This window comes from Tiliqua scincoides, chromosome 12, assembly GCF_035046505.1.
Source record: "Tiliqua scincoides isolate rTilSci1 chromosome 12, rTilSci1.hap2, whole genome shotgun sequence".
Lineage (NCBI taxonomy): Eukaryota > Metazoa > Chordata > Lepidosauria > Squamata > Scincidae > Tiliqua > Tiliqua scincoides.
This window is the reverse complement of record NC_089832.1, coordinates 17,798,460-17,815,268: the sequence shown is the minus strand read 5'-3', so window position 1 is coordinate 17,815,268 and position 16,809 is coordinate 17,798,460. Positions and strand designations below refer to the sequence as shown.

Genomic DNA, 16,809 nt, shown 5'->3' with positions numbered 1-16,809 from the left:
TCCCCCTGTCCATCAGGGTTTCATTCCATGCTCTTGTGCATAATCTGGACTTCAGTTCTACAGTATTGTAGAGCTGAACTGCATCTGCCATAAGATGCGGGTGAAAAATGGTGGCTTGAATGTTCTATGGCATGCCGATTTTCCACTGTCAGAGAAACCGAGAGTAAGTGTAAATGGAGAAGTGTGCCCCAAGGATTGCTCTTGCAGAATGTCTCACCAGGAGTCACTGTTGTGTTAAAGGCAAGAGTGCCCCGTAGCACATGCAGAGAGCCTTGCAAGGAGTCACCCTGTTGTCTCGGAGAAAACAGTGCCCCTGAGCATGTGCAGGGGGCCTTGCAAGGAGTGTTGCCTCACAGACGAGAGTGCTCATGAGCATGTGTAAAGGCCCTTGCAAAGGAGTCCCTCTGTTGTCAGACAAGAGTGCCCATGAGCACGTGCAGAGGGCCTTGTGAGGAACCACTGTTGTCAGACAAGAGTGCTCCTGAGCACGTGCAGAGGGCCTTGCAAGGAGCCACTCTTGTCTCAGATAGCCCTGAGCACCCCGAGCCCCTCAGAGAGCCCGCCCTGGCGCGGTGACGTCACGCGCGGCGTGCGTGCCGCGGCCAATGGGAAGAGGCGCGAGGGCGGTGACGTCACCCCGCCTAGCAACAGCGCGGCAACTGCGGCCAATGGGAGGAGGAGGCGGGCGGCAGACGGCCAATGGCGGCGCGCGGTGGGGCGAGGGCGTGCGGCGGGGCGGGGCTCCCTCCCTCCCCTCTCGCCGACAAGATGGCGGCTGCGTCGAGGGTGGCGGCGGCCGCCGCTTTGTTTCCCGTCGGTGCCTGAAGCCTGCCTCGTCCGGCCCGGCCCGGCCCGGCCGCAGCTGCAGCGCCATGACGACGGAGCCCGCAAGGTAAGCGGCGGCCCGCGGTGCACCGCGCGCCCTTCCTGGGGGGCGGCGCCTGGTTCGGCTGAGGGGGCAGAAATCCCCTCAGCGCGCCCCCCTCAGGCTGAGGCGCGCGCCCTGCACCTCCCCTCCCCCGCGCATGCCTAGTGAGCGCCCGGCTGCGCCCCCTGCAGGAGGGGCCACTTGCCGACCACCCGCGAACCGAGGAGGGCGGAGGGGCGGGGCCTGGTGCGGGCGGGGCACGCGCGCGCGCGCACGCACGCACGCAGGCGGGGGCGCGCCCCGCCCACCTCCTCCCCTCGCGTTCTCCCGCGCCCAGGTATGAGTGGGGCGCGGGTGACCGGCTGGTTCCCTCGCCAGAGCGCCTCTGCAGGTGGGCCTCCCTCCCTCCCGAGCCGGGGCTCGCAGTGGCCCCCCAGGATGCTGCTGGAGGCCTCGTTCCCTCTAGGCAGGCTGCTCTGCGGGGCTCGCTGGCCCCTCGCGGCCCTCTGCGCGCCTGCCTGGGAGGAGGGCCCATGCATCCAGTGGGCTTCTGAGTAGGCCTGCACGCCCTTCCTCCCTCCGCAGCCTTACCTGGGAGTAGGCCCCTTGCAGCCAGTGGGCTTCCTTCTGAGTAGGTCTGCACTCCCTCCCCCTACAGCCTTGCCTTACCTTACCTGGGCACCAGGATGCAGGTCTCTTGCCATCTTGAGTGCTCCCTGGGGCATCTGATGGGCCACTTTGAGATCCAGGAAGCTGGACTAGATGGGCCTCCAGCCTGTTCCTGTGGGGCTATTCTTATGGACGTAGGACCCTGTGCATCCAGTGGGGCTTGCTTCTGAGTAGGCCTGCACAGCCTCCCTCCCTCTGCAACCTTACCTGGGAGTGGGATCCTTTGGATCCAGGGGGACTGGCTTCTGAGTACGCGTGCACTGTATGTGTGAAATTGCAGCCTCTCACCCTCCCTCTATCCTCTCCAGTCTGGGCTTTGCATTGTTTCAGTCTACCCCCCCCCCCCGTGGGTTGGGGGGACTTTGCATGGACTTCTTAGTAAGACCTTAACTTTGTACACAGTATGCATTGCAGTTGGATTGAAATGTCTCATCCAGTCTGTTATTTGCAGAGAGGGTTCTGTTAGGTTATTTTTTATTGCACCAGAATGCAGGAGGGTTTTTCTTATGTCTGCTCTTGTTTTTCTTTTACTGCACATGCTTGAAAATGCCCTGCAGTCTGCTCTGAGCCTCATACTTCTGTTTGTCATGTTGCTTCTGGCCTCCCAATCTGGAAGTTATTTGTGATGACATCTTTCACCAGTTACTTCAGGTGGTACTTGCAGAAGGTGGACCACACAAAGTGGTACAGTGGGGGACAAACATTGAGAAACGCTGCTCTAAATCAGTGATTTTCAGCCCTGGGGTAAGGACCCCAATGGGGTGGTGAAACAACTTCCAGGAATGCAAAAGGTTGAAGACCACTGGACTAGAGCACCACCAGGTAAAAGGGGAGGCATTTTGTGTACCCCTTCAGGTACCAAGTGCTTGTGTCCCAGCCCTGCTTAGGTTCTTCGTAATTGTGCTGAAATAACTTTCAGTAGTGCCAGACTTCATGGTAACTTTTTCTGCTTTCTCTACTAAGATTATTTGGCTACTCTGAACAGTGCTGGGAGGGTGTAATGGGGATGGAGGGGGTGTGGAGGTGGTGTATAGCATCCTGGGTGGGGGAGGTGATTGGCAGTATGGTACCCAGTGTTATACTCTGTTTATATGTTGAGATCATGGTGTGAAAAAGTTGAAGATCACTGCTCTAAAAGATCTAGTAACCTTCCCCTTCTCAAGACTGTTTTTAGAATTTCTGTTCTCTGGGTATTTCCTTTGGCAGTCCTGTGTTATTCTTGTTTGCAACAGTGGGTACTAAGTAAATCCTGTCTAGTAGAATCTAATAGTAAAGTGTAGTCTGCAACATTTTTGTGAAAGTTCTTTCCGTGTGTTGATGGCTTGCAGCTTATGCTATGTGGGTGGATTTATGGACCATTTTGTATCCTGAATTATGGCCTCCATGTTACCCTCATCTGTTGTTCTGTCTGCTAAACACACTGTAAGGTAGAGTCAAGGCAGTTGGGAATATAGCAAGCTTACCATGAGAGAATGAAGTTGTAGAATTGAATATTCAGTAGTACTTTGCTTACCCAATTGTGAGGTGGTTTCTAGAAGGGGGAAAATGGTGACCAACAGGGGAGGACTGCTGCGAATGTTGTTAGTGCTTCAAGCAGTACTGAAACTGCTGCTGGTGTGGAGGCGCCATGAAAAAGTTTTTAAAAGTTAAAAACCTTATTGCAACCACCTGCCTGTCAGCAACAGAGACAAGGCAAGTGCTTAAAATTAAGGCAGGAGTGGTGTTTGGCCTTGGTGTAATAATCCAGAATACCTGTAGATCATTATTAAGTACTCTTATTAATAATGCCAGCCTTAAAATGGAGTAGTGAAAGAGACTCATGTTGACCAACTGCAGTAGTTTAGATGAGTGTATTGCATAGTAGTTTAGATATGACTGTGTCCAGATTCACTCTGGCAAAGTGCATATGCTGTCTACTTAGCGGCTTTTGTCTGCAACTCATGGATTTCATTATAAACTTGAAAAAAGCAGTGAGCAGTTGAAGTGTCATATGTTCCCACCAAGACTTTTGGAAGTTCAATCTGTGCCTTTCATAGTCATTGACTGTTAGTTATTATATATAGATGAAAATATGACGTGGGCCCTGCCTGCAGGTGTACAGTCTAGGTGACATGATATGAAACTAGAAAAGGATGGGGTGAGAAGAAGAAAACAACCCAGGTCAGGTACCAAAACTTTGAACATTAAGATAGAGTCTTGCTCAGTTGGGGATGGAGGAGAAGAATCTTAGTAACTCAGTGTTGCGTAGCAGCCTGTTAAGAACTTTCTACACATACCCACTCCCAGGTAATACATCTGGATGCAGTAGGGCTTGCTGGACAGCTTGGTGAGAACTTGAGTACAATGAGTTGGCATCCATTTAATTCTCAACTTGTGCTTTCTAAGCTTGTGCTTTTAAGCTCCTCCCCACGTATGTCCGATATCATGAAACAGGTTGACTCGAAGGAGGAACAACTTAGTAATGGTCCTTTTCAGCTTCTGCTTGTCTGTGACAAAGTCAACCTCCCTTCTTTAACGTTTTGATTGCAGACATGCAGGTAACAAAATCGTGAGAGAGATTTTTGTTTCCCCTTTAGATGTACTAGCTCACTTCTGTTGCTGGTTCTATTAGTTTTGCTTCTAAATCTGTTTCATGGCTAAGTAGAGACAGTTGGCATCCTTCAGTCTCGGAAGACTATGGTGTCACGCTCTGAATGGTGGTTCTGGAACAGAGTGTCCTCTCCAGTGCGCGAAGCCTGGGTAAAGTAGGTATGGAGGATAGGCTGTTACCCATGCAGCAAATCCCTCCTCTCCACGTCGCTGAAATGGTCCAAAGGAAAGGCAGAGGCCAATACGGTTGGTTCCAGCGGCATCGTAGGAGTTGCCAGAACGTGACTGTGTTCAGCCATGAACTGCCTCAGGGACTCCGGCTCCGGATTTTGCCTCGAGGTTGACTCCTGAAGCCTTTTCCATAACTGGATGTAGCCACAAGGCAGTGGAGGTTTGGGATCCGAGTTTTCCTTCTCTCAGATGAGCTGCCTTCCCAGGCTGGCGAGTCTCATCTACCCGTTGGCTGTTCAGTCGCCTCTTACGACAAGTACAGCCAAACTGAGGGCCTATTCTTATCCCCAGCCCCCAGGGGAAGAGGCTAAGTAGAATACTATTATCAATACTGTATTTGAATTATGGATGCAATGGATGGTATAAAACTGGACAAAACAGGTTTTTGCTAATGGTACCATCATCTACTTGAATGATTGTTACACGCTTTGTTGAAAACAATTTGTATAGTAGAGTGGCAGAAAGAGTAAGCTGTAAACCTCGATGTCCCTAGTTCAAATCTTGCTTTTGCCATAAACTCACTAGGTGATCTTAAGCAAGCCTTTCTGCTCTCCAGCTGCAACATGGAGATAATACCTTACAGCTTGGTTCCTCACCTGGGCTACATGTACCCCCAGGGGTACTTGAAAAAGAACTGAATAATGGTGTAAAAAGGCAGGTATTAGAATGCCTGCAGGGCTGGCAAGGTGGGAAGGAAGGAAGGCAGGCAGCTAGCTAGCTATGAAAGCCCCAGCAACTGCTAGTTTCTGGTAACCAATTTTTGTATTATCAAATATGGATCAATAGTTGAAAACATATATTTGAAATAACAGCAACTATATTAATTACAAACATTTTACTAATATGAGGGGTTTGATTTATGGAAATGATACCATAAGGGGTACGTAAGTGAAAAAAGCAGTGGGAGCCACTGCCTTAAGGGGTTGTTGTAAGTATTAGGTCAGGATAACTTATGTGGAATGCTTGCTTAGCCAGCAAGTGATATTCTAATGCAATGTATTATTCTTACAAATATTTTGTCTGTTGATGTTTTATGTTGAGTCCCTCAGAGCTTTGTGACCTATGCTAACCTGCGCATTAAGGACCCCTACACGAAGGAATTTTGTGGTGGTGTTCAAACCCCTGGCCAAGATTGCTTGAACTGTTTGAAATGGTTGGGGCAGGCCTAACGGTCTTGCTTGAGTCAACTTTTAACTTGCTTGCTTAGAGTTAAAGATACGTATTGGAAGAATGGGCATATAGATTCATGTTGCTTATTAAATGGCACAAAGATAAGATGAAACACGGCGCAGAACTTCTAACTGCTACCTGAAATGACTGAAATAATTGCACTAGTAAGTGAGCTCACTTCTGTATTCTGTGAGAGGATTTCCCTTTTCATTATGCCTGCTCTTAACTGTAATTCATAGAATCATTTCTTTTCAAACGTCAGTCCTGGACTCTATCCTTATGTAGGGTCCTTTTTGTCCAGTTCATGTAAGCCATGCTATACAGCAGTGGTTCTCACACATTTATCACTGGGACCCACTTTTTAGAATGAGAACCTGTCAGGACCCACCAGAAGTGATGTCATGATTGGCAGTGACACCATCAAGCAGGAAAATTTTTAACAATCCAGGGCTGCAATGCTACCCACACTTACTTAGGAGTAAGTCCTGTTGACTGTCATTGTTAAAAGAATATACATAGTAGCTTGTTAAAAGTATAGATCTGTAACATTTCCCCAAATGCATAGCATGGCAGCATCAAGCCTAATATATTAAAACTAAAATAATGAAATGAATGGGGACCCACCTGAAATTGGCTCGCCACCCACCTAGTCGGTCCCAACTCACAGTTTGAGAAACACTGCTGTACATTACTGGTGGAGGCAAGAAGTGTCCAGGGTTAACTTGGCTAAAAAAGTTCTCTTCAAGCACAAGTATTTTGACTGACTTTAATTGCGTGGGGGTGGGCTGCAGAATTATTCCATTATTCTAATCTTCCTCTTTCCAAAGCATATTCTGCCTCTTGCTTTAACTGTAGTCAATTGTTAGATTGACTCCTATGTCAGTTGTGGCTATTGCTAACCAGGTTCCTGTTTAAGAGCCATAACACTGTTGGCAATGGAATGATCCTGCAGCCCACCCCTATGCATTGTGATGCTATAGCAATGGCTTACCAAGCTATTGGAGGGGGGGTGTATCTGGGAATTCATTTATCTGCGAATTGGGTCTGCACTCCTGTCTTGTGCCCCCTCTAGAGGAGAGAGGAACTCTGCTCTCCCTGCCTCCATAGCGTCCTCTTCGACCACAGCCTCTACCAAAGAAAGTCACTTCTGATGTTTTTCTGTAAAACCAGAAGTGATGTTTTCAATGCCTTATCTCAATGTGATGGGAAGGGCCCTTTAAATTAAAGGAAAAAACGGAACTGACCCCCTCCCTTTGCCCAGGTGATTGTTCAGTGAACCAGGGCAATGGGTCCCTTTTCTCACAGGGAGTTGCAGAATAGCAGTTCTAATAGTCTGACGCGCTAGAAAAGCAGTTTTTAGAACAGGGATTGTAAAGGGAGGTTTTTCCCCTTCCTCCAAGGATCAGCAGGGTCATCCTTATCTGAAGTGGCCATAAGAGTTGAATCTAATCCATGAATGATAAATCACTGTATAAAAAGGTTGAACCTCTATATCCCTTTCCAAAATCTTCGGTTTGTCACTTTTTTGTGTAGCCATACTTATTTTTTGCAATGCTTCCTTTTCTCTTCCCCATCAGAATTGTTTCTTTTTATTGTAGTACCTGCTGTTTTAGCAACCCCCATCCACCTTGGGCTCCTTTGCCATTAGTTAATTTACCCATTAGTTAATTTACCCATGGAATCCTACCTCACATTTCTCTGAGCTTACTGAAATAAGCTTTCCTGAAATCTGAGGTGGTTTCACTAGTTATGCCCTTAGCTTTCCCTAAGATTGATAATTCACATGCTTCATGGTCACTTTCCCACAAAGTTCCTACCGTGTTAACCTTGATGACGAGTTTTTCCCCTGTTGGTTAGGATCAAGTCTAGCACAGCTGTTCCCTCATTCCTTCTCCAGAAAATAGAAGAAGGAAATTATTCTCATGTCAGGAATTTGTTGGCGCTCCCATGCTCTGTGGTAGTTTCCCAACAGATATCAGGATAGCTGAAGTTCCCCATGGCTACCGACATGCGTTTCTTTGTAACATCTGTGAATTTTTTCAGCATCTTTGCCTTGGCCTGGTGGTACAAGTCTCCAATCACAGTGTTCTGTTCATTTTTTCTCCCAATAACTTTTTCCCAGATGCTCTCCACAGGGCCACCTATCCATTCTGTTGGATTTCTGTGGGAGTGTACATGTTTGATAGATACACTGACAGATTCAACCTTCTTCAACACAAAGCCCCAGTATAGAGTCTCTTGGAGACACCCAAGATCAAAGCACTGGCACCTGCTCAGTCTGATTCTCACCAGATGCTCCAGCCTTCCCAGCATCAAGACAAGATCACACGCAGTTATCAGGGTGCTGCCTGCAACACTGATCACTCCCTGGTGTGCAGCAGAGTGAAGCTGATAACTAAGCGACAATATCACACGAAAAAGGAAGGAAGACCTCGCATTGACACCAGCAAGACCTGGGAACAGGGTAAAGTGGAGGAATTTGCACGAGCACTTGAGGAAACTTTTCCAGGCCTGGCTGATGCAGTTGCATTCAACAGATGAATTTACAACACCACCTTGTCCATATTCGGCAAGAAGACCAACAAGACGGCAGACTGGTTTGAAGCCCACTCTGAGGAGTTGACACCAGTCATTGAGGAAAAGAGGAGAGCTCTAGCAGCATACAAGGCCTGTCCCAGTGAGCACAACCTGCAGGTCCTCCGAGCTGCTCGCAGCAAAGTCCAGCAGACTGCCAGGGGATGTGCTAATGACTACTGGCGCCAACTCTGTTCCCAGAAAAGATAGCAGCTGACACGGGCAACATCAAGGGGATGTATGATGGTATCAAGCAGGCCCTAGGTCCAACACAGAAGAAAACTGCCCCTCTGAAGTCTGCCACAGGCAAGGTCATCCAGGACCGGGCACAGCAGATGGGATGCTGGGTGCAGCACTACTCTGAGCTATATTCCAGAGAAAATGCAGTAACCGAGGAAGCACTGAACAACAATGAGTGCCTGCCTGTGTTGGAGGATCTTGACAGTGAACCAACCCTAGAAGAACTTCACGTGGCCCTGGACTCCCTCGCCTCTGGCAAAGACAGCATCCCTGCTGAAGTCCTAAAGTGCTGCAAAGAGATCATTGTCAATGAGCTGCATGATATCCTCTGCCTCTGCTGGAGAGAAGGTGGAGTACCACAGGACATGAGGGATGCAAACATTGTCACACTATACAAGAACAAAGGCGACAGGGGTGACTGCAATAACTACCGCAGCATCTCTCTCCTTAGCGTTGTAGAAAAGCTGTTTGCCCGAGTTGCACTGAAAAGGCTCCAGGTACTTGCAGAGAGCGTCTATCCAGAATTGCAGTGCAGATTCCAAGCCAACAGGTCCACCACTGATATGGTATTCTCCCTTAGACAGTTGCAGGAGAAATGCAGAGAACAACGACAGCCACTCTATAGCCTTCATAGATCTCACGAAGTCTTTCAACCTGGTCAGCAGGGACGGCCTCTTCAAGATTCTCCCCAAGATCGGATGTCCACCCAGGCTCCTCAGCATCATCAGGTCTTTCCATGAGGACATGAAGGGCACTGTTGTCTTTGGTGGCTCCACATCAGATCCCTTTGACATCCGAAGCGGAGAAAAGCAGGGCTGTGTTCTCGTGCCGAACTTGTTTGGGATTTTCTTCGCTGTCCTGCTGAAGCAGGCCTTTGGAACTGCAACAGAAGACATCTATCTCCAGACCAGATCAGACGGAAAGCTCTTCAGCCTCTCCAGTCTGAGAGCAAAGTCCAAAGTCCAGCTGAAATGTCTGCGTGACTTCCTCTTTGCCGACGATGCAGCTGTCACTGCCCACTCTGCCAAAGATCTCCAGCAGCTCATGAACTGTTTTAGTAAGGCGTGCCAAGACTTTGGACTGACAGTCTGCCTGAAGAAAACACAGGTCATGGTTCAGAATGTGGACTCACCTCCCTGCATTGCAATCTCTGTGCATGAGCTGGAGGTTGTCCATGACTTTGTGTACCTTGGCTCAGCGATCTCCGACACTCTCTGGATACCGAGCTGAACAAACGCATCGGTAAAGCAGCTACCACATTTCCAGACTCACAAAGAGAGTTTGGTCCAACAAGAAGCTGACGGAACATACCAAGACCCAGGTCTACAGAGCTTGCGTCTTGAGTAGCACTTCTGTACTGCAGCAAGTCATGGACTTTTTGCTCACAACAGGAGAAGAAGCTGAATGCTTTCCACATGCGCTGCCTCCGACGCATCCTTGGCATCACCTGGCAGGACAAAGTTCCAAACAACACAGTCCTGGAACGAGCTGGAATCCCTAGCATGTATGCACTGCTGAAACAGAGACACCTGTGTTGGCCTGGTCATGTCGTGAGAATGGGCGATGGTTGGATCCCAAAGGATCTCCTCTATGGAGAACTTGTGCAGGGAAAGCACCCTACGGGTAGACCACAGCTGCGCTACAAGGATATCTGCAAGAGGGATCTGAAAGCCTTAGGAATGAACCTCAACGGATGGGAAACCTTGGCTTCTGAGCTTTCTGCTTGGAGGCAGGCTGTGCAGCATGGCCTTTCCCAGATTGAAGAGACACTAGGCCAACAGACTGAGGCAAAGAGGCAAAGAAGGAAGGCCCATAGCCAGGGAGACAGACCAGGGACACACTACACTTGCTCCCAGTGTGGAAGGGATTGTCACTCCCGAATTGGCCTCTTCAGCCACACTAGACGCTATTCCAGAACGACCATTCAGAGCGCGATACCAGAGTCTTTCGAGACTGAAGGTTGCCAACAGTGGGTACGTGTTTGTGACATTAGTGTTACCTGATCCCCTTCCAAAACATCTTTTTTTCGAACGATATCCTTCTGTTTCAACAATCCAGTCGTGAGAGTCATTCCACCAGGTTTCAATTATACCTATCAAATCAAATGCCTCTTTGTGTACTAGAAGTTCAAGCCTGTCTTTTTTATTTTTCATGCTTTGCACATTAGTATATATGTAACATAAGTAGCTACTTTGCACTTGCTGCGCATGTAGTCCTTGATAATTGCAGGCAAGAAAACGGTCAGTGTGTTCTTGGATGTTGAGTATACTTTTGATGATGCTGAGGTGGAATTCTGCTGAGTTCATATTAAACATTCTTTCCTTGGGATTTCTAAAATTGGAACATCTGCCTTCTCCCTGCCAAACCTGATAGTGAGTGTGGCAGTTATTTCAGTGTAGAAACAAATCTTTGTTATCAAGCAAACTTTTTTCCTGTTTTCATTCCTTGTTGGGCTGGTTAGAGGAAAGTGTTTTTTGTGTCTTTTGGAATAAGTGGCAAGACTCAGTGCTTATTTATTTTAATTATTTATTCACATTTTTATACCGCCCTTTCTCCAAAAGAGCTTACGGCGGTGTACACAGCTTGTACCAAGTTGCAAGGAAAACAATATTAAAATGATATAAACGCGTTGAAATAACAGACAAATAATAACAGAACAAATTGCACTATTATACCAAACCCAACAATTTGCAAAGAGGAATATCTAAAGCACAAGATTTAGGTTTGGGCTGTCTGCCAGCAGCAGCAAGTTTGGTTATTGTAAATACCATAAACAACTGATTAAAATAGACAACACTTTGCTTTTCTCACTTGATGACCCATTAGCCTGCTTCTTTTGTAATGTCAAGTGGTAGGTGTCTACAGAAGTCTTAGGATTCTGCATAAGGGGAAGATTTAAAGTTTCTTGTTTTGGTTTGTAACAAATTGCAGTTTCCCTGTTTTTGGTATGGGAAATTGTGTTTCATACAAACTATAGTTGGTTAAAACAACAAGATCAAATGTGAATTGGAGTACCTCCTCCAGTGTGATGTTAACAATCATTGGTGTAGCTGATACTAGGAATTCAGCTGCTCTTGGGATAGGACTGAAATTCATACTCCAGATGGTCTTTAACTTAGCCCACTATCGCAGTTATTACACCACAGGTTGTTTGCTCTTCTGTTTTGATCCTTCACTCCTGCCCCTTATGGCCCCCCACCATCTGAGTTGTCATGGCAACAGCATCACTGGAGGAGAGAAGGAAAACAGGATGTTAAGATCTGTTCAGTCACTATTGAGAGCAGTAAGTGGTTGTGGTGGCAATTTTCAGAGGAGTAACCTTGTTTTTTGCTTCAGCAGCCTAACAAAATCTTGTGGCTCCTTAAAGACTAACGCATTTATTTTAAGGTAAACTTTCATAAATTAGAGCCCACTTCATCAGATGCAAGATGTCTCAGATAGAGCCATGATCAGATTGTAGTGGGGAAGAACCTGAACATCATCCCTGTTTTGATGTTTTGTCCATTTGATGTAGATTGTAAGCATGGTAAGCAGTTTTCTTCTGTACTGTGCCTGGAAAACTCTTGTGGTAGGTTTGTAGTACATCAGTGGTCTTACTACTGTGAATAAATACTATCCCTTTGTACTAGAATGGCTGCCCAGCATCTCACGTTCTTGCTTCCTTTTTACTGCCAAATAAGGGTGATTTTAAATGTGAAGACTGTTGTGCACAGACTTGCCTGTGTAAGCATTCTATGCAATGACCCATGTGGGCACATGTTGCGTTGCCTATGGCCATGGGCTAAAAGTGAATTTATAAAAATTTTAAAAAGCCTTGAGATTGATGCTTATAGGAAAACTTACATGATAATACAGGTGTGCACCTGTATCCACGAGGGTTCTGTGAAACCATAGGTAGGGGCGACCGACCCCCCCCAGGCAAGAGGAGCTCTGAAAGCCTTAGGAATGAACCTCAACAGATGGGAAACCTTGGCCTCTGAGCTTTCTGCTTGGAGGCAGGCTGTGCAGCATGGCCTTTCCCAGTTTGAAGAGACACTAGGCCAACAGACTGAGGCAAAGAAGGAAGGCCCATAGCCAGGGAGACAGACCAGGGACAGACTGCACTTGCTCCCAGTGTGGAAGGGATTGTCACTCCCGAATCGGCCTTTTCAGCCACGCTAGACGCTGTTCCAAAACCACCTTTCAGAGCGCGATACCATAGTCTCTTGAGACTGAAGGTTGCCAACAAATGGCCCTTATCCTGAAGTTCTTTGGCCAGAATGCCAACAGGTTTCTCATTGCCATTTGGTCATGGAACACACCAAGTTATCCAAATGTGGGACACTAGGAGTGGCATCAAGTGAGTGAACCTTGAAGAAACTCTGATTCTCCCAGTCTTGTGTTCAGGAAACCAGGTAGCTGCTAAGGGGGTTTGGCACAGTCAACTCAGATGCAAAGCTTGTTTCATGTGGTAATAATTAGATTGCTATAAAGGGATCCATTGAAATGTTAAATCTGTTTTAACAGTGAAAGCAAGTTGACCACATTGGTGCAGAAGCTTCATGACTTCTTGGCTCACTCGTCAGAAGAATCTGAGGACACAAATTCTCCTCCAAGACCATCTGTGAGCGAAAATATAGGTAAAACTTTTAGTTTAAACCTTTACAAATCTAGGTTTTGTGAACAGTCATTTTGCAGTCCAGCATAGGAAATCTATTTAGATAATAATTAATAATGAAACATTGTTCTGCTGTCTCATTCTTTGTGAATATTTTTTTGCTCTGCCAAATGTTGTTTTCCCATTCGGGTTACCAAAGTGAACCATGCTCTATATACCCTTGTTCCTTCCAGTGAAATGGATACTTACACTCATGGACACTTGGTATATACTTTGTAGAGCACCTGGAACTTTGGAATAGGGCGCATTAGCCTGTTGGGGGGTGTGTGTGTGTGACTTCACAACTGAATGGGGCAAATCCCATAAACTCTGAGACAAAATGGTTGTATAGGTGTGTCTTCTTATCCATGGGGGTTCTGTTCTGGAACCCCCCACAGATATGGGCGAATGCCCATCCCTGTGGTCCTAGGTACCGCCCTTGCCTCTGAAGGCTCTGCTCCCCTCTCCTTCGAAAGGCCTTTTGAGCTCAGCAGAGGCTGAGGACATTCATCCCCAGGCTCTGCCAAGCTCAGATTAAGCTCTAAAGCTAAAAAAACACTTCTAGTTTCATGGAGAAAACGGAAGTGATGTTTTTAATACCTTTTAAGGCATTGGGAGGGTTGAAGCCGGGGAAGCCTTGACTTTGTTGCCCGCAGGGTTTTTAATGACCCATGCTGCAGCTGAATTTCCTTGATGTCAGAATGGAACATAGAAAACTGTGTCAAGCTGTTGGCTTATCTCAGAATTGTCAACGCTTACTGGCAGAGGCTTTGCAGGCTTTTAAACTGGAGTCTTTTCCAGCCCTCCCTGAAGATGCCCTCCCTGAAGATGCCTTGGATCTTCTGTATGCAAAGCATTTGCCCTAGCTGAGCTATGGCTCCTCTTCACATCAGATATTGATGCACCAATAGAAGATAGCACTGTGCTTATAGTGTGTAGGTAGGTAGGTAGGTAGCGATAGATAGATACATACATACTTGCTTCTTAAATTTGTATCCTGTCTTCCTTTTGTGGTAGCACTTAAGCCATTTTGGCCTAACGTTGCATATATGCAACAGGGACCAAATGTGTACACCTGTGGGCCTGGAAAAAAGGGTTAAAATGACCTGTTTCCCAAGTGATCTCTCATCCATTCACTGACCAAATCTAAACCTCTTAGGCTTCAGTATGGGTGCTGTGTCAATGCCCTCAGACTATGCTTTGTATGTACAGCTATTGCTGTGCTTCAGATGTTGTGAATGTTAGCTGTTTTTACACATGGATGTCTTCTTTTGTTTATTCAGATAAAGTTAGTATGCCTGGAAATATTCCAACTGCAATGGAAAATAGCAGGGAAGAGGTAAGAATGGAATCGAGTACATTCAATATATAGTGATGTAAACCAACTGTGGAAAGTGCTTGTTAATTTGATTAGAGCTTGGTTATGCTGGAGATTGCCACTATTTCATTGGGCATGTAGATTTATATGGAGTTATTAAGGAATTGAAAAATGAAGTTGCTGATCTCTTGACTAAGATATGCAACTTGTCCCTCAAAACGGCCACGGTGCCAGAAGATTGGAGGATAGCAAATGTCACACCTATCTTTAAAAAGGGAAAGAGGGGGGACCCGGGAAACTATAGGCCGGTCAGCCTAACATCTATAAGATGTTGGAATGCCTCATCAAAGATAGGATCTCAAAACACATAGATGAACAGGCCTTGCTGAGGGAGAATCAGCATGGCTTCTATAAGGGTAAGTCTTGCCTCACGAACCTTATAGAGTTCTTTGAAAAGGTCAACAGGCATGTGGATGCGGGAGAACCTGTAGACATTATATATCTGGACTTTCAGAAGACATTCGACACGGTCCCTCACCAAAGGCTACTGAAATCTGCATCTGAAATCTTACAAACGCTTGGAAACACACAAAATGGAAGTTAACTGCAAATTAATACACTAATAATACTAAAAATGAAACTGACTGGGCATAACATAATGTGGTTTTCTTTTTGGTGTTTTGATACCAAGGAAACACTAACATTTTATGTTAAAGATTTACCCATATTCAGGATATGTGGATATTTTAGCCCCCAAATTTTCTCTTTTCACACATTTTTTCTTTCACTTCTCCAAATGTGACATTTGATGAAAGCAGTTTGCTCTAGGTCAAAGTAAGAACAGCTGCATTCATGATTAAGCTAGCATGCTCAGTTAAATATCGGAGTATGCTTTTCATGAGGATAAAACTTGTTCCAGAAGAATTGAGCTATTCTACTGATGTTCTTAAAAGTACCTTTATTTGTGAGCATGCATGAACACTATGAACCAGGTAGTTTCCTGCATAGCCGTTCCACTGGTTTTGGACCAGCGCAGACATGATGTTGGCTCTCTTAAATGCTGTTTCTCATACCTACAGGGTTGTGTGGTTGATGCTGTCTGTTATTTAAAGTTAAAGAGGGAGTGCTTCAATTTAACACGGAAACGGTGTTATGTCTTTGCTGGCCTTTTTGAGATGAGTTCCAGCACTTGGTTGTATTCCAGAGGTATATACCACCCTATCATCAAATTCAATGTTTAAGCTGACCTCTGTTGTTCAGCTAAATTAGGTTTTTTATTTGGGTGGACATAACTTGGGGATCACCTTGCCTAATGAGATGGTGAACTGCAGGCCAATAAACATATTTGTGCCGAAGGTTATGTGGTTCATTTCAGCATATGCTCATGAATAAACTGTTTGGCCAACTTTTTCTGCAGTACATGTCTCTCTTCTAAAGTATTATATTGTATTTTTATTTTGATATATTAAATTATGTATACATAAATTTCCAGACATATTCTTTACCGCTTTAAATAAAACACAGTTTTAGGAAGTAGTAAGATGGTGTTCTTAAATGCAGGAATAATGTTCCAGTTGGTGCAAACACATAGGAATGGTATTTTTCTGGTTTTACATGAGGCAGCAATGTGCAATGTTTCTCTTCATTTTTAGGGTAGTAGCTCTTCTGAAAAGTCCAAATCATTAGGATCATCACGTTCCAAAAGGTTAGTTTGATATTCTGACAGGTAAGCAACATTATGTGCTTCAATGAATCAGGAGAATCCCCTTCTCTGCTATAATCTTTTGCACAGTCTAAATGAAGTGCACCAGGGCATTGTACAGGGTGGTCTTCTTTTGTCTTTCCTAACAATGCATTGGGCTGATTGTGTCCTGGGTGGCAACAGCCAGTCCATTTCCCAATCTTGTGTACAGTTTCATTTCCTGTGTGCAGCATTTTGCACTTATGAACTTTCAGTTTCATTGGCCATTGTATTACATACTGTTATAATATTGTCAGAACCTTCTCTTGCTCTTTGTTAGATTTCTTTTCCAAAACAATACTGTAATAATGAGTGAAGGAGCCATAACATATGGTAGATCATGGGTTTTGCAGTGAAGTTCAAGGAGTTTGCTGGTTAAAGTAACGTGCGCTGGTGTTACCAGAAGTATTTGTGTTTGCTGTTCCCTCAGGAAACCTACAGTTGTAACAAAATACGTTGGCTCAGATGATGAACAACCTGTAGATGAAGATTTGAATCAAGATGTTTCAAATGAAAACTCGGAGAATGATGTTGATATGAAGAGCTTGCCTAAAGGTAATTGATTTGTAGGCTAACAAGTACAGTAATATTCCAGTAATCTGGGGCCCAGTTGTCTGCGCTACCACCCAGATCCTGAAGGTGCTGGCCTATTGAATTTTTATTCTGCTACTGTGACTGGGTACTGCTGACTGTATAGGAAATCTAGCAATGAAATAGCCTTGACCCTGCAATGTAACATTTAAATAGAAGTTGAGAAGCTTTCCATTTTGGGG

The 16,809-nt window shown here is 45.7% G+C and overlaps 1 protein-coding gene across 2 annotated transcripts in view; it reads left to right on the top strand.

Annotated features, from left to right (window-relative positions):
- Positions 1–766: 766 nt before the first annotated feature.
- The window catches only part of ATRX (ATRX chromatin remodeler), a 69,225-nt gene continuing 53,182 nt past the window's right edge, over positions 767–16,809 (top strand). For both annotated transcript variants that reach the window (XM_066639877.1, XM_066639875.1), the window contains exons 1-5: positions 767–892; positions 12,848–12,960; positions 14,261–14,316; positions 15,948–16,000; positions 16,467–16,591. In XM_066639877.1, coding sequence (XP_066495974.1) covers positions 873–892; positions 12,848–12,960; positions 14,261–14,316; positions 15,948–16,000; positions 16,467–16,591 — 367 coding nt within the window. In that variant the 5' untranslated portion in view covers positions 767–872. The remainder of the gene's footprint in view (positions 893–12,847; positions 12,961–14,260; positions 14,317–15,947; positions 16,001–16,466; positions 16,592–16,809) is intronic.